At 33.4% G+C, this 23,003-nt stretch overlaps 1 protein-coding gene across 1 annotated transcript in view; it reads left to right on the plus strand.

The window, feature by feature from the left end:
• The window catches only part of LOC150094406 (uncharacterized), a 127,814-nt gene that overhangs the window by 80,134 nt on the left and 24,677 nt on the right, over window positions 1–23,003 (plus strand). Inside the window, exons 11-12 of the mRNA XM_090412462.1 lie at window positions 127–352; window positions 463–645. Coding sequence (XP_090268588.1) covers window positions 127–352; window positions 463–645 — 409 coding nt within the window. The remainder of the gene's footprint in view (window positions 1–126; window positions 353–462; window positions 646–23,003) is intronic.

The raw sequence follows: 23,003 nt of genomic DNA on the forward strand, positions 1-23,003 counted from the left end.
AAACATTTGTCTGATGGCAAATTTCTGTGTTTTAAATCATTGCATTTCTATTTGATCTTAGAGTGAAATTCTATGCTCATTTAGAATTCCCAGATATAATTAAAATTTTCCTTTTGTTTGACGCAGGCCGAATGTTCCGTGAGGTCATACGATGGTCTTCATCGTAAAATAAACTCCGTGGGACGTAGAAGGAGAGCTCTCAAAGGTTATCTCAGAAACAGGAGAGAAACAGAAGAGGAAGAAGACGTGATTGTGATCCAAACCATTCGGATCACCGACAAATTTGGTTTCGACAAAAGCGAACGAAAACTGAGTACGGACATCGACCCAAATATGGGAAGAAATTCCGAAGGTTTGTGAAATTTTCATTTCAAACTAATTATTAGTGTTGTGGGTTGTAGGTGAGAACTACTACTTAATATCGTTTCACATTTAAAATATGTCTTTCTCCCCTCTTTTTAGGAAGTCGATCGGACCAGTCAGGCTGTGTCAACATGATCGGCCTAATCGCGGCGTGTTCCATCTTCCTCTTCACTCAGTTGGTGGCGCTGATCGCTTGGGTATCTGTGCGGAGGAGAAAGAAAACGAAGAACAAATTGAAGAAAACTACCATTGACAGCAATAATATGCTGTACTCAACTCGAAGTAAGTGTAGCCTCTATATCTATACCTCCAACACAGATACGAGAGCTTCGTCATAGCATATGTCTTCGTGACTTACAAAACAGAATGGCATGCCTGCCATTCATTTTTAATCCATAGTCGTACAGTGTGGGCATCTTAATCACTAATATTCAACTTGCTAACACATTATTTATCAGTTATTTAATGTTTAAAGTTCAATAGGTGAACATCGTGAATTTTCTTAATAAATGATCACGTGATTTCATACGGGAAATTGCATGTATACCCTTAAGAAGAATACCAAATAAAACAAATAATGAATGCGTGGATAGATACTACTACTTTAAACTTTTACGTAGTTGAAAGTTCATGTTAATTCTCCAGTACAAAAATAGAACAAATCATCCCCCAAATCATGCATCACAATCGATTTTTTATATAGTGGAATGCACATAGAAATTATCTGATGCGCAGTTAATTTGTGTATTTTATTTCGTAGTTCACTTGTGCATATAAAGGAAGTCGCCAGTTTTAGTCAGACTTCCTTTTAAGTCTACTGATAGTGGTCTTACCTATGATTGATGAAAATACTATCGTGTCATGACTGGTAATTGTTTGATCTGACAGAGAAAATGGATAAAGAATATTCTCCTACCTTCTATCAGTTCAGCTAATGCATGTCTTGAAACTATTATTTAAACCTTTCGAGGAGCCACTTGGAATAATGTTCCATTAAAATACGTATTTGAAGTCACGAGTATGCATTTGCTATTGATGTTTATCCGTACTAATGCTCAGAATTTATAACCATCAGTATGCGACTTATATTTAGAAACTCGTCAACTATGCCCAAATTATCAAAGCAGTAATCTTGTTAATAAATCCAGCAATTCAGCACCGGTTTGCTTTCTGATTCACGTACTTGCTATTGCTGAAGTCACTTACAGTGTAAGTCTTATGACTCTGTTGAGTAGAGCACAATTCGCAGAATTGTTATGAAATTCAGGTACTTCAGCTAACTCTCAACAATGGAATATTACATTGTTAAAATCGATGACGTCTGATTCAGAACGAAAAACCATTAAGATTTTAAAGTTTATAATGATTAATTATTAATAATTATAAATATGCCAAATCAGCTGTCAAATTTAATAAAATAAAAACGAAGTAGGAAAAGGTGTCATGCACTGTTGCCCACTCTCATCACATTTCTTTACTATCTACCTCGAAGAAATATGCAAATCCAAGCTGAAGAACCAGAGCTATAAATAAATGACACGAATATCAGCCATATTAAATATGCAGACGATATTATTCTTGCAGAATCTAAAGCACAATTGGAAAGAAAATAAACATTAAAAATTTTCAATTAAGAGTGCAAAATATTTTGAATGAAAATCAAACTTATGTAAAACAAGAATAATAAACAGGAAGAGAAGAAAAACTTTCAATAAACTTTCATGTACTTGAAAGAGAAAGCAATTTACATATCTTGTACTCATTATTAACAATCTCGACAATACAGAAACATTAAAATAAAGACTTAACAAAGGATATGAATAAATGAAAACAAAATATGGAAAAATAACAGCATTTCAAAAAGCCACAACCACGAACTCTATTAAACCATCATTATACCTACAGCAACGTATGGAACCAAGATTTGGATACTCAATCAGAAAGAAATACATCATAAAGAAATCTTATCAGCAGATAAGATGGTTTGAACATCTCCGGAGAAAATGTCATTTCAGTAATTACCAAATATATAGTATTTAATGGAATTATTGGAGGAATACTAACAAAAAATAACTCTGCTATAGTCTTTGAAAGAAAGGTCACAATTACGAGCATGACAGATGGCAGAAATAGCCAGAGATAGAGCCAGATGACAAAGATTTGTTCATATGGTGACTCAATCCGTCATCTGACGGATTAGAAAGACAAAAAAATATTATATTGTTTTAGTACCAATGTCAAGGAAATTGTTTCTATTTAGAAACAATGCAAGTTTTTTTTAATCAAAATAAAAGACTACGCACTTGCGTCTTTATATTCTTGATTATATGGAACGAGTGCAAATTGTTTGTTCCTAATATTGATATTATGAATGAGATGTTAAGCAACTATATATACATGGGTTGTTATGTATTGTCATTTCTCGGATTCTCACATCTTTCCTTAAAATAATTATTCGCCGGAAGCAATGTGTCCGACGAAAGATTCAATAGGTTATCCTAGAAATGCAGTAGAAAGGAAGATGTGTTCTTTAAATAATTCCGTTTCTTATCAATAAGACTCAAGTAGATGCCTACAACGAAAAACATCAGTATAAAAATGCCTAATTATACAATAACTAAATGGTTTTTTAACCCACATACTTTACAAATGATGCCTGAAATCAGATTTGAATTCAAAATTTTTAAAAATCATATTTTGCGTATAAGACAAAATTTTAAAATTTGTTCTGTTGGGTTTAACGTAAAAGTTGTACGTTAAGGGTATCAAAGTTTATTTTCATACTGCGGTATGTAATTTTACATAATGGGGCTAGTGCATGTGACCATCAAGAACATTTTGCTACTGAGGGCTCTATAGTGTTCTGATATCGATGTTGCATTATTGTTGTTTCCTTGCTTATTATACTAATAACTCGGTATCTGTAGTAATTGCTTTCCTGTTTGATCCAAAAATGAAAGAACATCAGTATATTACATGAACAAAGTTTAGTCAAATCCTTGCACCTGTCATATGGATAAACACCATGCTCGAGCCAGTGGCTGTCATATGAGTCTTGAATCATGCACAGAAATTTTTTTGACGGCTTTGCTCTCCGGATCCTTATTATTAATCGAATGAGTCTTACGATTATATGTAAAAGGACCCTTTTAAATTACTCATCTTCACAGATTAATATCATTTCATTCACTCATAAGCAATAAATGAATATTAAGAAAAAAATTACACTCAGAAAAAAAAATTCGAAAGAGAGAAAATTATTTCACTTAAAAATTAAATTCTCTAAAAAACGACGTTTATAAAATGAAAAATCCAACTGCGCCCACTTCTGTTTGTGCAGACAGTTTCTTGCCTGCATGAAACGGACACCGCAGGGCGATGGTCGATAAATATGATGTGATGACATTTTTACTGCTCTCATATTCATATTTATGAATTTAGGGACAAAACACACGTGTTGAAAAGATTATTTTACTGATTAATAACTTGACGTTTCGACCCCTGTATTGAGGTCATCATCAGAAGGATACATGTGTATAAGAACCAAGCTACATGCCGTTGCACTCTATACAAGTAAATTACATCTACGTGGTTAACTAATCTTTTTTCTTAGCCTACCCTCTAGTGATATAAAAAAATAAAAATAAAATAAATATTAAAAAAATTACCAATAAAAACTACAATAAACTTTGCTAAAGTCCTCATGTACTAGGATTCTTCTGGAATTATACAGTTCATATTGTTACATTACGATTATCTTCTGGATTTGTATAGGTTGCTATTGAATAGGTTGCTATTGAATGTTCAGGAAAAAAAAACTTCACGAAGACTTCTTGCATTGAGATTTTTCCTTGTAGTTGCTATGAAGGTTGCAGATGGGTCCTCCACATTCTTGCAATGGTTAGACCATCATGTTTATTCAGATTCGGATCATGTTTGAGCATTTCACAAGCTTCCTTGAATTTCCGCTCGAACCAGGTTTTGGTGCGGTGTAGGGACTTGGTACCTTTCCAGTCAATTCTGTGGTATGTTTGGAGTGCATGGTCAGAAAGGCCGGTTTTTCCAAAATTGAGGTATTTTATGTGTTCATTATTCCTGATGGGATGGTTCGCCATGTTTCTCCTATGTATGGTATGTTACATGTGCATTGTATTTTGTAAACCCCTGGGTGGGCTAGTTGTAGCAGAGGATCCTTGGAAGAACTGAGTAGGTGTCTTAATTTTGTCGGGAGTTTAAATGTGGTTTTGATGTTGTATTTGTGTAGTATTCTGTCTACTTTTTGGGAAATGCCTCTAACATATGGTATAGCAATAGCATTCTTGAAATTTTTTTGTTATCAGTGGTATCTTTGTGGGGAATTTTTGTGAATGGTTTGTGACTCCCAACCACGTTCACCACTGAGACAATAGAGGTTTATTTATTATTTTTTTAAAAATTTCTTAATTTTTCTACTGTTTGATTGTGTAGTTAAATAATATATTGAAGGAAACTTCAATACATTAATTAATCTATCGAAGCATCGAATTCCATTAAGTTTATCGCAAGACAATGTTATATAAAACAAAATACAAGAAGTCTTGGTGAATTTTTTTTTTCTCCTGAGCATTCAATAACAACCTGTACTGTACAAATCCAGATGGTAATCGTAATATAACAATATGAACTGTATAATTCCAGACGAATCCTAGTACGTGAGGACTTTAGCAGTGTTTATTGTAGTTTTTATTGGTTTTTTTAATCACTTGATGGCAGGCTAAGAAAAAAGATTAGTTAACCACGTAGATGTAAATTACCTGTATAGAGTGCAAAAGCATGTAGCTTGGTTGTTATACACATGTATCCTTCTGATGATGACCTCAATACAGGAGTCGAAACGTCAAGTTATTATTTTATTATTAATCAGTAAAATAATCTTTTGAAGACGTGTGTTTTGTGTCCCTAAATTCATAAATATGAATGCTGATCACCGTGTAACCTTAAAAGAAAAATTTTTACTGCTTGTCGCATAAAACATTTCAACGTAATGAATAATTCTCAATATTTCTCAAAAGAGAAATCTCGTTTTCTCTTTTGAGAAATAATTCAACGGACCGATAATTCATCTCAGGAAATTCTACGCAGTGATATAGACTAATTCTTAATATCTTCGAGTTGTTTTCTTCATCTTGATAATCATACCATATTATATTTTGTAGGGGACAGCAGGCTTCCTGACCAGTCTTACTACGATAACCCACTGGAATCGCCCTTTGACGACGTTGCATGCAATATTCCCAGACCAGCATCTCGCCAGTTCTGAAGTTAAAGCAGCTCTTTTTAGAGTAAGTGGAATTTTGAGATTTTCCGCGTATTGAAAGTTCCAATAATTGCGTTTTTAAAAATCTAATTGAAATTGCATTTTATGTGAAATACTGTATAACGTGGGAACGAAGAATCTATAACCAAGAATGCATAAAAACATGCACCACGCTTCACGAATCCATCCTAGAATCCACACAATTAACGTTTTATATTTTCATAATATTAACGGCTGCTATTAAATTATATGACACTTCTATAGTTTCAGAATTCGTCACTAAACAACCTATGCACTTCACGGTCTGTTACCCTTTACACGTTTTGGATTAATTGCGAAGCTAGTTGGCCATGAGGATAGTTTACCCACTCTCCAAACTAACAGGATGCATGTTCTAATCTTGCCGTGGTTAAAAGTATTTGTGATTATGTTTAGGTCGTCCTAAACATCCTACGATACTTCTCCTCCAAAATCAGACATTTTTTTAGGAAAATTTTATCAGAATTGGCAAAACAGTTTAGATGACCATTATTTGTATTAGCATAAACTAAAATGATGCCACCACTTCAGCTCAAATCATTTGAAATCACTTAAAGAGTTACTCGACACTTACAAATGCTTAGCACAAATATAAGTGACACTTCCTATAAATGCCGAGTTCATTCCTCTGAACTTCATATATTGGTTGTTGAAAATTAGATTTTCCCCTCTAAATTTGAGCAGTACCATAGAATTAGTTTATTAAAATAATCCCAATAAGTTACTTTTAAGATGAAATTTAGAAGCGTATGGAATTCACTTAAATCGAATTTTTACTGAATGCGTAATACAAATTTAACATTATCTTTCTGCAATGAGAATAGTCCTTACAAAATGTTCGTGTAAATGATTATTTCAATTCAGTATTTGCTTTTAGTTGTCGGTTTATATTATTTCGCATTTTGTTTATCATACTGGTAAATGCACGTGTAAATAATCAATTACCACTTAAATTTATGTTAAGGAATTACTTTTAAACTTCGAATTTAACAAACTATTCACTAAATTTTAGAGCACTTTTCATATTACACCATACGGATTAAATAATTAGCTGTTAGAACACCGATTATTGAGGTCAATCAATCCTAGCATGCTTAATTTTTTGAGCATAATGAAATTGACTCTGTTAGGTTGTTGCTTACACATCTGATATGATCATGGACAGTACAGTGCAGATAACAGTTTGGATTTATAATTGGGATAAATATTTCCAGGTATTATTGAGCTTTTGCCAGGTGGAACTCATGATTTTTGGGTTGTCAAAATTTGCCAGCCTAGATGACTTAGTGGAGAATCGCCGCTCACCAAACTACAGACTGTGGATTAGAATCCAAATGTGACATCATTTGTATTCTAAAAGGGTCTGAAAAAATTCGTTTTCATCTCCAGCCTAAATGGAAAACTCGGGTTTTTTTAACTCTTATGACTCACGATGCGAAATATACATTAATACCCCGCCTTACGGCCACTCATGCGCTTTTCAATTATGAGTGTGCTCATTTTTACGACCCGCGTTCGCTCAAGCTAATGCGGCGCGCGTATGATAGACATTGGTCATCAGGGCAATCGCAAGATTAGATCTCGCACTGAGGCAAACAATTAAATAGCAACCCTGATGAATTATAAGACAAAAATGTAAAAAAAAATCTCCAATTGCTATTTTGTTTTTATTAGAAGAGAAACATTAATGAAAAAAAAATTACATAATAATATTAAGTGTTTGTTCTACGGGGATATCGCACAATAAAACTGTTTATAAGCTGTTCTAAATTTAAATTATAAGCTATGCCTGCCTCTATCGATATAGTTACCAGACCAACCAATCTTTCTTGGGTCATTGCTGTTCGCAAATAATTTTTAATCAGTTTACGCTTGGAAAAACTTGTTTCCGCACTTGCTACGCTAACAGGAATTGTTAGTGTAGCGACGGCATCTACCGCAATATGGCTGAACGAGCACCGTTATTAAGCCGCGCCGTGAGACAGGCTGCCTCTATTCTACACCCTGTCGACGGTACTGTTGGTCATAGTGACATGATGATGATGATGTGGAGAAAGCGATGCGCAGTACTCGTATTAATTTATTTACTACGCGTCGTTGCTCGTTATATCTTTTCGATTTGGTGTTCCGTTGTAAATTATACTGTTTATACCAATTATTTCATTTTCTTAATAATAACAGATAAAAGTCAATGTACGGGTGCTGTTGGTACTAGTGAAAAGAGGATGCGTAAACCTATTAGAGTACATGCTAAGATTAAAATGATTAAATTTAGTGACGATAGTCTATCGAACACTAAGGTACGCGACAGGCTAAACGACTGTTATTACAGCTGTTTAAAACAAAGTTTTATGTGAATCGAAAAGTACTACACTAGTTAATACTACACTTATCTATTAACGCAACAGTCTTATTCCAAAATGGAAAAACTTTTAGTAATGAAGATGAAAAATATGTAGTAATGAAAAATATCCTTAGCAAATTACAGAGTCTACATATCAGAATATTTAACCAAATCTTCAATCCCAATCTTACTGCAGTTAACAACAAACTTAAATTAAATACTCAAGAAAAGTCACTATCTATTCAACTTACACACAACTTATACACGAATCCTAGACGGATCATTTAATCCCTTAGATTCACACTGGCACAGGGTGCACACAAAGATGTAATGTGATAATCAGCGTAGAACTTTGTTGGGAAAAGCAATTTCTATATGTGAATAAATATACGTAAATGTAATGTTAAAAAAAGCGACATAGGAGTTGCTTATAAGTCGTTCTGCATTGGTGAAAGTATACACTGTTAGAATTTTATCAAAATTTCATTGTACGTTTACACAACTGAAACGCAGATGCATGTAGCCTGTATATGTATATGCTTGTACTCTCGTCACTATATATCTGCGTAATATAAACAGCAGATATGAATAATAAAATATTTTGATCGTATACCAGATTGATGACCAAACTGGTTGACGTGTTCCTTAAGCCAAGCTATTACCAGAATAGTTTTTTTGTTTGCAAACATTTTCGTTCGTATATCCAACTCTAACTAAATTATTTATCAAAGTCAATTACGGACATATGAATCATCCACTTACAACGAAGAGGGATGCTGTACAATAGTGGTCAAAAACCTAACGTGTCTTACGACTAAAGTATGAATATCTTATGGAAAAACACGTTTCAGGCAATTTGGAATTATTTTTTATTCAATTATTTATGTGACTCCCAACTACGTAAATACTTCCAGAAGTTTATGTTAAAATAAGGATCTTGTATATTCTTCCTCAAAGAGCAAGCATAGTTTGTTCTAGAATTATATTTGGAAAATTTTCCCTATACTCGTAAGAACATTTATTTAGGTTTCTAAAATTTAGCAAAGAGCAAAAAATCTTTTTTTTTATTTATTTTTAATGTATACTTTTAGAAGATTTTTTTCCTCACAAAAACTAAATTATTCATTTTATTTCCACAGGGCGAGCCTATGTATTACTTATATGGAGCCACGATGAGGGTGCAGTCTGACGAAATCAGAGCCTGTAGGTATTTCGGGATGATGCTTAAGAAAACACGACTCAGTGCCATATTGAGCCAGTACAGCAGCGAAGTGATATTTCCTAGAATGTGTCCTACACACCGAGAAGGAGAAATGTCTTTACAGCTCACAGGAGAGACTTATTAATACAATACGATTTGCGACTCAGAGAGTGCGCGTATATGTAGCTCATAACTTAAGATCTTTACCGAACAAGCTGCAACAAGCTACAAATTGTGTTCCACAAGATATTCATCCAGCATTTCACCCGCAATAATCTACGTGGTTACGATTCTTTTGTTAACCCTGACGAAAGACGTTCACCACTGAGACAACCGAGATTTATTTATTTATTTATTTTTTTTTAATTTCTTAAATTTTCTACAGTTTGATCGTGTAGTTAAGTAATGTATTGAAGCATCGAATTCCATTAAGTTTATCGCAAGACAATGTTATATAAAACAAAGAACTGTATTTTACACTGCAAAAACATTTATTCGATCTTCATTTCAGAGGTGTAAATTTGGACAATTACTTGTGACTTTTGGAAGCCATACTGATTTATTATTTTTATATTCGGAGTGTCCCAGATACCATCTTTTTTTTTGTACTCACACCATCTGTTATCTATTTTCATCGATCACTATTCCCTGCTTAACTCATTTAAGTGAAGTGATGGAAATCAGAAACAGATTGTTTCTGATTTCTCTTACTAATGATATCGTCTCAATACTAAGCATAAAAATTTGAAGCCTTTATTTATTTACCGGAGGTAACAAATCAGTACCTGAAAAATACCCTTATGTCGCCCAGCAGTCATACTTGATTGCTTCAACGGAATACAAGAAGATATGTGCAGTTTTGTGGCAGATGTTTAACTTCAACCATTAAGCAGATCATTCACAGTTCTCAACAAAGCAAGTTTTTATCGATCGTTGAATAATATCAATACAGGCTTCTACTCTTCTCGTGCTGTTTGTTTCTGTGTAAATAACTATCAATGTATTATACTGAATTTACCAGTAAAAGATATGACACTCCTCAGTGATGGTAAATATTACGTACTAAAAAGTAAGGTTATCCTAATTACAATATTAAGCCATCCTGCAGCAAAAATCCATTTGATCTCTTTTGACTATCATGCACAAACTGAAAACTGTAAAAAACTATCTAATATAAGAATGGGGATAATTATATGAGTGATAGGAAAAACTCTCCCTCGTAAGGAACTGCGACGGATAGAAAATTCCAAATATTTTGTGCTTCGTAACATACAACCAACAGGCTGTGACAGAGTGTTTTGTAAATAATAAGGGTTAACAATAAAATATATATTTATTCTAACTATGGTTGTGATCAGTTTTTTACATATATTCATTATACACTATTACATATTCATTAATAGTATTTCTTCTAAGAAAGTTGCAGGAAAAAAAAATCAGATTTAACGTGCTATGTTCTGTACTTCCACGTTGCGTGATGATGGAGATTCAACGGGAAGCAAACACAAACGTGCAATCAAACAAAAAAATTACCCTTTCTTTCAAGAATTGAAAAACTTATCGGAAAAATAAAACAGTTTCGCCGATTCATTTGTACGGCGCGCCTACGAACGGGAAATCTTTCAAACAAAATGGCTTTCTAAGCTAATCTGACAATGAAATCCCTCGAACTTATAGAAATCGCATTTGGAAAAACAAAAACAAAAAATAGTAATCATACTCCTACTTTCGTTTTGTACTTATATGATTTTGATATTCAAAAAAAAAAAAAAGAAAAAAGAAACTAATATTATATTATTGTCTTTGTGAACTTACTTTTTTGTTGTTTGTTCGGTACAGAGTTTTTATCCATAAGTGCACAATGATGACTTCCGAATTAAACGAGAATAAAAGTTTACTTTATCAAGTTAAACAAAAAATAAAAAAATAAAAAAATTTCGACACACATTGAATATTTCTCACATGTTATCGTTTGTGCACTGAGGGTTTTTCAGATACAACCACATTTACTAAGAAATAATGTGATACAGTCCATATTAATAATTTAATTTAACATTCATCTATTTCGTTTTTATAAGTGAAGACGCTGCTTTTCTATTTTATCAGGTTTATTTTTTGTTGTATGCATTTCCTACTGGTGTCGTGGCATGTGTGTTGTATTTTTCCTTGGTTTATTTCAGTTCTTCAAATTCAGTATTTTCGAAATTCTTTTGTGTCGTGACGCCTACATCAGTGACATCACTTGGACTTCCCCGAGTTCGTTCGCCAAACCCATACGGACGTGTATCAGTGCACGTACCTCGGTACGGGACTGGAATTGATTTCATATTAAGTCATATTAAGTGACTCCGTGGTGATAAAATAGAAGGGATGCTTTTGATATCCAATGTTGAAAAAGCCTGCGACTCGAGGAATCAATGGCGGCACTTCGGGCGTGAATTGCAAAATATTCAAACCTGCAAAGAGAAATATCAATCATAATCTTTATAATGCGTATCAAGGATTTGGGGCTAGCATGGCCTGTTCCGGCCTTAAAATCATCGTTGAATCATTCAAGAGGCCGTCCTGGTTTTTTATTTCCTAATGGCTTACTTTAAGGCTTGTTTTGGTAATCTTTCTGTTTTCATAATTTGAACGTGTTCCATCCATTTATGTTTATATTTTTTCATTTTTTCTATTACTGGTTCTTGGTTTAATTCTTTCATAATTTTTTCGTTTCTTTTGTGATCAAATAGGGTATACTTTGCAGTTTTTCTCATAAACTTCATTTCTGCTGTTGTTAATCTTTGTTTGTCTTTTTGTTTTATTGTCCAGATTTCGCTTCCATACATTAAGACTAGTAGGGCTAGTGTATTGAATACTTTTAGTCTGGTTTGTTTTTGAACTAGGTTTGCTTTAAATATAGAGTTAATTACACCTGCTATTTTTAAATATTTTGCAATTTTTACGTTTATATCTTTTTTTTTTCATATGTGATCATGCAACCTAGGTAGTTAAATGAATTCACCTGTTCTAAGATCTTGTTATCTATTACTGTTTTAGTTCTTGCTGGATCTTGTCCTTCAAAGGCCATAGTTTTTGATTTTTCTGTTGATATTATCATACCATAATCTTTGGCTACCTCATTTAAATCTAAAATAGCTTTCTGTAAGTTATCTTCAGAATTTGTAATTATTATTTGGTCGTCGGCAAGGAGAGTGTTCAAGTTCACTGTAGGAGAAAGTTTAATTCCTTGATGTAAATTTTTATTCCATTTTATTATTATTTCATTTAAGTAAATATTAAAAAGAGTTGCTGAGAGGGGACATCCCTGTCGGACCCCTTGGTTTATCTCTCTCGTATATGATTGCTCGTGATTTAATCTTATTTATATTTGATTATTTTCATATATACTTATGATAGCTTTTAGGATAATATTGTATTTGTCTTTCTTTTAATATGTTAAATAAAATGCTTCTTTTAACTTTGTCAAATGCTTTTTCAAAGTCAGTAAATGCAATATGTGTTTCAAAATTGTATTCTCTTCTTTTCTCTATTGTTAATTTTAGGTAAAAGGACGGGTCTATACATGATCGTCCTTTTCGTAATCCATTCTGTACTTCTAAAATAAAGTTTTCGGAATATATTTCATTAGTTTGCTACTTAAGGTTCTGCTATATATTTTGTAACAGGAATTTAGTATACTAATACCTCTATAGGTTTTAGGGTTATCTCTATTACCTTTTTAAAGATAGGAATCATAGTTGCTTTTTTCCATTATATTGGCGGGATACCAGTTAAATAAATTTTATTTAAAAATAATAAGAGTCTTTTTTTGAATCTTGTTCCTGTGTATTTATATAGTTCTGAACCTAGCTTATCTTCTCCAGGTGATTTTCCAGGTGAAATATCAATCATAAAGTGCAAATTTCATGCAGTGAGATTTAGAACATTTGAAATAAAATACCACAACAAAAAAAAGTACAAATCAGAAGTACGCCACCAACCCAATGTTTTCCGATCGCATAAATTTATTCATGGAAATTTATTGAAAGGGAGCTGGGTTTTATACAGTCCGTCAGGTCGGTTTTATCGTTTTCATAACTAGTTGTTAGCGATGGAATGACTGAAAATTCTGTGTGTTAGGTTCCGGTGTATCCACCGCAACGATACCAACTATTATTATTATTATTATTCGTGACACCTCAAATGCCTCCCGCTTGCCTGCAGATGCTATTCAAACACAAAAATATACAAATCACAAAATAATTAAAACACCCTACGTGAGTCCTTCATAGAACAACTACATCGAATGATAAAAGCGAATGATAAAACAAATTGCGTTCGCTCAGAATTCAATATTTTGCAATGTTCAGCAGCGAAGCAAACCACGTTTGTTTATTGAAGAGTTCGTCCAAACTTCTACAACGAAACGCGGCTTCTTATTCTTAACAATGATCATGTATTTTTCAAAAAATCCTGCCCCAGGTACCAAATGCTAAACGTAAGTTTCACGCAGGCTATTTTGGATACCCTACACGAGGCGTCCCAAGGCCTCTAAACACGAATGTCATGAAATGAATGAGGTAGAAGAGGGCTGCGTAAATATATTTACAAGTTTAGCATTCTAATCTCTCCTTTGTTTAGTTCTTGGAAAAAGTATTTTTTAATAGGTTTAGTTTTAATGTATCTGCTACCGAGAGTTTATTTTTGTAGTATGAAGGTCATCTATCCATAATGAGAAAGGTGTACAAGGCACGAGCGTGACATGAACTATGAAGCAAAGAACTGTCAAGTTGAATCATAGTTGAATTATCTCTTTTTTTTTAAGGATAATCATTGAATTAAATCACACAGAATAATTCATAAAATGAAAATACATTTACACTATAATTTCACATTAAAACAAAGAAAAATTGCAAACTTTAATGAAGCTATCCGCCGTTCGAGTCAACTTTTAGTGTCTATCCTGCGCCCCCAAATATTAAAAAGAACGTTTGCTTAGTATTGGGTCATCAAAATTAAAGTATCCCTGTTTAAAACCATTGGAGCATCATCCAAATTGACTTTCAGTATCACCATGCTGTTGCACAAATCAATGGAGATCAATAAAATCTCCTAATATTTACTTATAACCAATCTTAAATTTAACATTCATGAATTTATACAATTCTCTCTCTTCCTATATTCATTGTTTAAAGAAATACAAATTAATTGTACAAATGAAAGTTAGCATTTAGCTCAACGTGCGTCGGCTCACTTAACATTATAATAGCTTCCTTTGACCCAACAGTCTTTTGACATTCATAGACAATACGAATATATTACTACTAAATAAGAACGGGAACATAACGGGAATAGTGCAAGCACAATTCCAACTTCCTGAATATTCACGAAGGATTCCGAATTCTTCTGACAAATAATTTTCACTTCAGCATAAATTTGCTGCTCAGTTCCTTATCATATGAACAACAACGTTCTTTACGTTCTGTCATTTTTTTTTCTTCGTCTATCCGAATAATGTTTTGTCTTTTTGACAGCTCCCTCTGTCAACAAAGTCTTCTTTTTTGGCAACTAGGACGATCTCGTATGCTTCTTCCACCGACCATGACTTCCTTGTCGACGAAACATCTACTTAGGTTTTTTGTGTTCTTTACTTATCGATGACCTCAACTGTCTTCCAAAGCGACAGCTTTTATACAAAAAGTTTTATACCTTCTGCGCATGCTCGTTTCCCGAGATTCACAACGCAAACACATCACACACATACGATGATATCGCAGCTCCTACGTCAAATGAATAACGCATAATTTGAACTTTGAATACAAGTTACGTAACAGACTTTTTTCTCACAAACAACTTGTAAAAGCGAACATGCTAATAAAAACATCCATGTGAGATTTTACAACACCACTACGCTGCCACCTCCGAAAGTTGGGATTACGAACTAATGCTAAGGGACATTACCAGGCATCTGCTATATCCTGCACCTGTTATTCTGCGCGGTAGAGACAGCTTTGCAATCTTCCACCTCCCACTGTACACGCTCTTTGCACCAACGTTTCATATTGGTTCGGGTAATGTGAGGGCTTGCATATTGCGGTCCTACCATGGAAACCCATGCTGTGAGATTCAGTTCTGGATGTTTTTTTGTGCAGATTTATCCTGGAACTTCGTATTCTACGTGTTATCTGAACAATGGCGATTTTTACACATTATCCTTAGCACCCTACGGTCATGGGCAATGAATGTTGTGGGCGTTAACTGTGGGTAGCACATGCAATTGACTCCCTCTGCTTCCAGCTCAGTATGGTATCACTGATTGTTGAACTGGGAAGACCCAAATTTGCCGAACAGATAGGTCTGCAACATGGCATCCTATCATAAGGCTTCTTTCAAATTCCGTCAGTTTCTCGCAGTCATTTCACCAGGGCACAGTTGAACTGATTTTAGACCATTGCATTCTTTCAATTAATACCAGCTACAAACAAGTGCATCATTACATGACACAATGCACCTTGCTAATTGGGGTGTCCTATGACTTCTTTCTACGCAGTTTATTAAATAATTCAGTTTAATATCGCTTAATGTTTTACGTTTTCGATCACAATTGGAAGCCACCTTAAGTTTTGCTTAGGTTTGCTAATCCAGCTATTAAAAGAAAAAAAAAATGCCTAAAAGGCAATGAAAACATCTTGCTTTATAGCGTCATAGACAAATAATACTTAATCATGAATTAACGAAATATGAGGATTAAAACGAAATTAATTTATACACTCGATATATATAGTCATTGAATGGCGTTACCTGGTAAAGAGTTCTTACAGGCGTAGATGGTGAATACTGGAAACTGAAAAGCACTTAAGGCTCTTGGTCGTTTGGTGGCGCTTGAAGCAAACAATACACAAAGTCCAGTCTCAAAAGTAATAGATTGACAGGGAATCACTCTTCCGTCAATGTGCAAAATAGTCCGTTAGATGCAGAGTACCAGGTAATAAATAATAAACCAGTTCAAAGGTCACATACCCCTCGTGGCACTCTGTAAAATAAACAATACAATTCATTTCTGAAACTTTATTTAAGTAATAAAATTGTAATTTGTAAAAAAAAAAGTCGAACTTGAAATTCTGGCTTGGAAGGAACATACAAGCAATTATTTTATGAGAAATGAAAAGCGTAACGAATTGTAACAGGGTGCACAGGAACAAATATATATCAGCAGTGAAGCATTCACCGAGACGTTTATAAAAACAAATCAGGATGTGCGGTTGAAATGACACTGAAATTGACCATTGTTTTCTGCTCTAGAAAACAAGCAAAATTTTAAAACAATTGTTAGCCAGATTGGCCACACAGAAGGAAGGAAAGAGATGGGAACTGGTTTTGGCTGTATAACTGACTGTATGGAAATTAATCTTCGATTAACTCGATTAATCTTCACCTACTGGTGGGAGGGGGTTTGAAGATACAATATTTTCTTCGAAGGCAGGGGGGGGGGGAAGAGATCAGTTAAAATGGATTAAATCTCTAAAGCAAATATTTTGGTTTCGACATTTATTTAGTTTGAGCTTTACCTAGATTATTAAAACTGGTTGATTATTAAATTGACTAAATAATCAATTTTAGCTATAACTGACTACAAGTTGAAACCAAAATATTTCATTTCAAGATTATTTTCATATCGAATATTAATGAATAACCTTAATGAAGCGGGTGCATCGGGGTAGTGGACGATGTATGGGGTTAGTAGTGTGTAATTTAACATTTTAAATAGTTTAAAACGTTTCAAATACTATAGACATATAATTCTTTCCATATCATAATAATGCATTACAAAAACGAGTTTTCGAAAACAGCTTTTACTATTAGCTCTTTTTCTTGTAGTAAAAGAGCTCAGAAATCATAATAATGCATTACGAAAACAGCTTTTACTATTAGCTCTTTTTCTTATAGTAAAAGAGCTCAGAAATAATCTTGAACTAATTGTTCCTTGATGGATCAAATACTGATGGAAACTGCTTAACTCTTGTACATTATCATGCACATTTCAAATTTCACAGTCACTTAAAATAGACATTGTTTTATGCTGTGCAATGGGCTATATTTGGTAAAATAGCTATTATATATTAAGTTGAAATAATTCAATAGGATTTCAGTTTTGAGATGTTTAAGTTAGGCCAACTTCGATATTCCAACTATGACTACTATATAGTTCCATAGACCTCGTATTTGTGAAATAGTCAAGGATCGATAACGGAGCGTGCAAGCTAGTATGTGTTATCACGAATTCTCAGACTAAAGTACTGGAAAAACTACCGAGAATCTTCTCATATTTCGCCGTTTGCTTTTTGATGTTACAAGTTATGTATATTCATCATCATTTTTTTAGCAAGTAGCAAATAAAGATACTCATCAGCGTGAACACAACTTTAATCAGTTGAAATTTAACGTCCAACGAAGTGTGCCTCAGATACATGGCAGAAATAAACTAACTCATTGGCTTTTACCAATGAAGAATATCAACACCTCCTTTCTGTTTAAAGTTATAAAAATTAATGGAATGTATTTTTAGTTAAAACAATAGCTTACTGTAATAATACGGAGGTTATTTATATACCAAGGTAACACCAATAACTACAATGTGTCCCAAAGAGACATAATGTTATAATCCTATAATAAAAATCGTGCACTTTTTAAAACTTGGGTGATTGGCTACTTTATAAGTAAAATATTTTTAATAAATTACATTCATATAAAAATTAATTATATATACTTTTCATTTTATTTTATTCATTATTTTCATTGTATTTTTATAAGTGAATTGCACCTAAGAAAGGTTGTAAATCTATTGTACCCAAGTACGATGGGTTAGTTAATCTTAATTTCCTGCTCGGAACTCACACTTGCAACGGAAGAACCCCCCCCCCCCCCCAAAAAAAAAAACCTTGACAGTATCATATTTATAAATATGCATTATTAAAGAAAATGCATATTTGATCTTTGTTACAAGAATCATAGGTGTGACACTTAATATTTAATATATACTGTAGTTGGAGGATTGAGTGGTGGAGACGTAGATTAGGTGCCCTCCCTCTATGAGTCATTGGACTCCCTGGAAGTGTCAGGTGATAATAATAATATATAAAACTTTCTTTGATATTCTATATATGATTCCAATAAGCAATCTGATGATCTCTTTCATCCCTTTTAACATGTAAAACCCGGGTATGATTAGATTGATCACTATGGCAATGCAACGGTATTTATCTATTGGCTAATTTATCTTATCTATTGGGTCAAAAATCTATCAGTGCCAGGTTTAAATTGTCTCTCTCAAATTAAAGTTACCTTGCACTGATAGAATTCTTTTAGGTTACCTCGTAATACAGAACTCAGAAATATGTCTCAGCACTTCAGAAGCATAAACACATAGCATAATAAGAGGAGAGGGAAATCAGCAATGGATAAATACTAAAATTCAGCTTTCTATAATAACAGAATTGCAACAATGTGCACAGCTGAGTCGCATCGAGTGAAATTGACAAGTCTCTTACACACAATATACTGTTAAAAATGTTGTTGGTTTTGTAATGATCACTATCATACAAATATAGATAATTTATAAAAGACAAGTCCTTTTGCTTGTTCTCTGCACTCAAGGAAATCGTCTAAGCTTGACAAATGGATCTGAGAATAGCAAATTACACTTGCTTTTATAGTTTTTTGTCAACTAGAGAGAAAAGCTTTTCTTAGTGTTTTTCCTTTCCCTCAAGAAGTCACTTGAACTCAGTGGGCATCCTGACGTGTCTATCACGCTCTTGTTTCCAATAGGCCACTCGAGGGATTCTCCCGATCGTTAAGCTTAAGAGCAGCGGCAAAACCTTCTCAATTTATCTTGAGAAAACTTTTTCCCGAGATTTTAGTGGCAATCCACCAAACTCTATCTCTTGATTTTCTTCTTCGTTTCAACTATAGCTTCATATTCAGAAAGATATGGTACGAAAACGGTGTTGCATTACGAAGAGTACAAAAAATATCTCTTTTCGTCAGCTACAATTATTGAAGAGGCTTTTTCTCCAACGTTCTGAATCTTCTACTGAATGGTTTTAATCACGATTATGTATTTATAGTGATCGGTAAAACATTTATAGTTCATTGACTCATTTTCATTTGTTAACGTCCAAATAGTTTTTGTTTCATTATAGCCATCCAATTAGGTAATATTCCTTGATGGAATTTTAAGAACGTGTCAGTAACGCCATCTAGCAGTCGAGTTCCTAAACACTTCTTAACTCGTAGAAAAAAAAAAGTGTTCATAATATAATTATTCTTGATAATTCCTACTTTCAATAATTACCGTTCCTCAGCAGATGATTTAAATGAAACGGTGAAAACGTAAAGCGGTTATAAGATCCAAAAGGTACACAGTTATCCTGCATGGAAGTATTGAAAGAAGTGATTGTAGAGGAAGAATGACATAACTGTGGTATTCATGAGCTGTGGGTTAACCTTTCTAGTTCCAAATAAATCAGTGACATGTAGGGACAAGAAACTGCAAGTGATATTTAAGCGATTGATGTCATGAAATTCTTACACTAAAGTTTATTATCTGAAGTATTTATGCTGAGGAAGTAAAAAATCTAGCACACAATTATTTCACGTGAGGGGGAAGGTGCAAGTCGCCATCATTGAGAAATCTAGTGCAACGGAAGTTGTGTTACTGTAAGAAACGAAGTGCACAGATAATCACCAGTTTAACACGAACACCTTATTAATTGGGTTTTAAGATTGCTTGCAAAGATTTCACAGGCTATACTTTGTACTGTCGTGACGTGTTCTCTTGACGTTCGAATCCGCCATCTTGCTAAAAGTCACTTTCATAAAATAAAGGAAAACTAATTGTAAATTGATCACTGATTTAAGGGTAGAGAAATTTCTATTATACTGCGCCACTCTATCCTTAGATAAGTCTATATGAATTAGTAGGATCAATTCAAAATTAGTTAGCAGTCTTTTCATTCATTCAGGCCGAAGTATTTATTTTCTTTCTGGGATTCCCGCTAGATTCGAATTTTTGTGAACGGTGCAGTAAAAAGAATTTCAGGCAAATACAACAGTTAGGTTAACAAATAAAGCATTTAATATAGGTCATATAACAGTTACATAAATTTTACTTCTAATTTTAAACAATAGAAATAAGTCAAACATTAAGTCAAGTCAATTACATTAGCACAATCTTCCAAGTCTTCACATACATCTTTTTAGCTTCTGGATTATAAAGTTTTTACACTTAAATGAATATAATAGAACATCCAATCTAATTAGTTTTCACACATTTTTCAGTCATGCTATAAGTTCAAAATATTACAGGATCTAATAGCTGAAAATAATCTTTCAAACAATTCCTATCTCCAACTCTCAATCACGAAGGGTTTCCACAGTTAAAGTTAACAATTCACTATGATAGACCTTACCGGAAATGGTTCCTAGAACATCTATTATGTTGTGAGCAAACTTTGGAATTCACTTATCACACTTAAAGAATAAAAACACATTTACAAAACTTATCCGCAGTTATACATAAAGCACTATCAATTACGCTTCAGAATTCTTGACATCAATTAGGGCACTTCAACTATCGTTATTACCACTCATAAATTAATTAAAACACTGTGAGGTTCTCTTTAGGGCAAATCGGAAATAAGCTGCAATACTAGATCAGCTGGGTTTATTCAGAATTCTTCCTTGAATGTTCAGCTTTTTACTTTATCCGATTGTAGCTTTAAATTTCCTTCTATTACTACTGCTGATTTCAATTTCAGCTAACTATAAAATTCGTTACGTTCTTGCTCACTTATAAAAATTATCCACTTAACTCCTACCCTAAGAACCTTTTATTTACTTCTACTTCTCTAGTTTATCTCCTTGCTACTTTTTACTTCCAAAATTCCGTTCCGACTCTCCTACTACGTATATATTTTCTCCTTTATTTTTTCCCACGCTCCCTTCACTCGCGCTCGTTTATTTCACGCGTCTCTATGACAACCGATAAACGTAAACATTCTCGCGAATGTTACATTAGGCTATACAACTACATTCAGTTATTACATAACGTTAAACTTTCACAAAAAAGAATAAATAGAATATTTGCATTTCAATAAGTGCGTAGTTAAATTACAAATACAAGTTTTTATAATATTGACATAACAATAAATAAAATAACTTAATAATATTTAATACAGAACCTCTTTATCATTAACACTTTCTTTTGATTAAATAATTAAAAACTTGATATAATTAAGGCAGTTATATGATATCAATTATAATTTATGTTATTTACATTAAATAATATTTACAAATATAGTTCTCGTGACGGAAAATCATTTTGGATTCTGAATCAAATAACATTTATTTTAATTTCTACATAATCAGAATCCAACAGTACGTCATGAAATTACATTTTAGATTTGGAGGCGATGAAAATAGTTCGAAATATAACCGTTGTTGAAGAAAAGAAATTTTCTGCTACTAGCGGATCTTATAATGTAAATATTTCCCTTGAAGGCAAATAAGTGAACTTGTTTGTGCCAACTTTTTTTTTTTTTTTTACGTAAGAAATGAAGCTGGAAAAGGGGAACACTGGAGAGAGGTACGAAATAAGTCCCATTCACCAACTTTTATGTTGCACGATCGGGAATTCTAAGCATAGCGGGTTATAAGATCCAGCTGTTTCTTCAGCTGGGATAGTCAACAATGAATGCTCACGTTCTAATATATATTTAACTTACGGACGATTGTAATGCGAGTTGTAAGACGAATCACAGAACGCTGAAATGGGATTTATGGTTTGAATACATAATAACTGCATATAGGGCACGAGTCCATATTTTTCATTGATGTCAAGCGATACCGTCTATTTTCAAAGTATATGAGAGATATATTCAAGCGCGCATGAGTAGTTAGAGGTACATCTTATTAATTTAAAAAAAAAAAAAAAAAACCTTGAAAGTCCTGACAAGTACTCGAAATCTATTCTTAGGGTTGTCAGACAAAGCTTGAAATTTTGATAACAGAAGTGGTCAATTTGTCCATATTTGAAATGAGCTATATCGTGGACGGCGAGCTAAGCGACATGTTGACAAACATTGTAGCATTAACAGGAAGTAGCAGATCTGAGTGATTACTCGATAATATCTGAGATCTGGTTTTCTTCATTACGATGAACTACTCTCCCATATAAATGTTCATAACTGGAAATTTGAAAAATTACTCAAGTATAGAGCAGAAAGACTTCAACGACGATATACAATAGGTTTCTATGATATCGAGATAGATTCTGCTCTAGAGATTTTTACTTGCTCTCTGAAGAGAATCGGAAGTGCGAAACAGCTGTCCGACTAGTGAATCCAAATCAAAGAATTTTTGAAGATATCAACCAGCACCATTTTCGGACCATTCGGCCCTCAAATAATAATTCTAATAATAGCCTTACATCTTAAGTTAGCAAAAGGAAAAACATTCATGCGGAGCACATTAAGACGCCGAAATCATTAGGTTAATTAAAAAAATGTGCACATTCAAAGTGTGCATTCGAATATTGGATTTGTCTTTCAGTAAGAAACATTTATTTCGTATAGCCAAATCGGACAATTCTTATGTAGGCGAGAATTAACCCAAATTACTTCCACTGGTGACGAGAGAATAGTAACCGAAAACAAAAACTGAGAGTCGACAGTTATCAACATGGGTTATATTAGTCTCAGTTTAGCAAGAAGGAAGGC

Source organism: Typopeltis vanoorti, chromosome 22 (assembly GCF_054136105.1).
Source record: "Typopeltis vanoorti isolate ZY-2024b chromosome 22, IOZ_Tvanoo_1.0, whole genome shotgun sequence".
In the NCBI taxonomy this organism is placed as follows: Eukaryota; Metazoa; Arthropoda; class Arachnida; order Uropygi; family Thelyphonidae; genus Typopeltis; species Typopeltis vanoorti.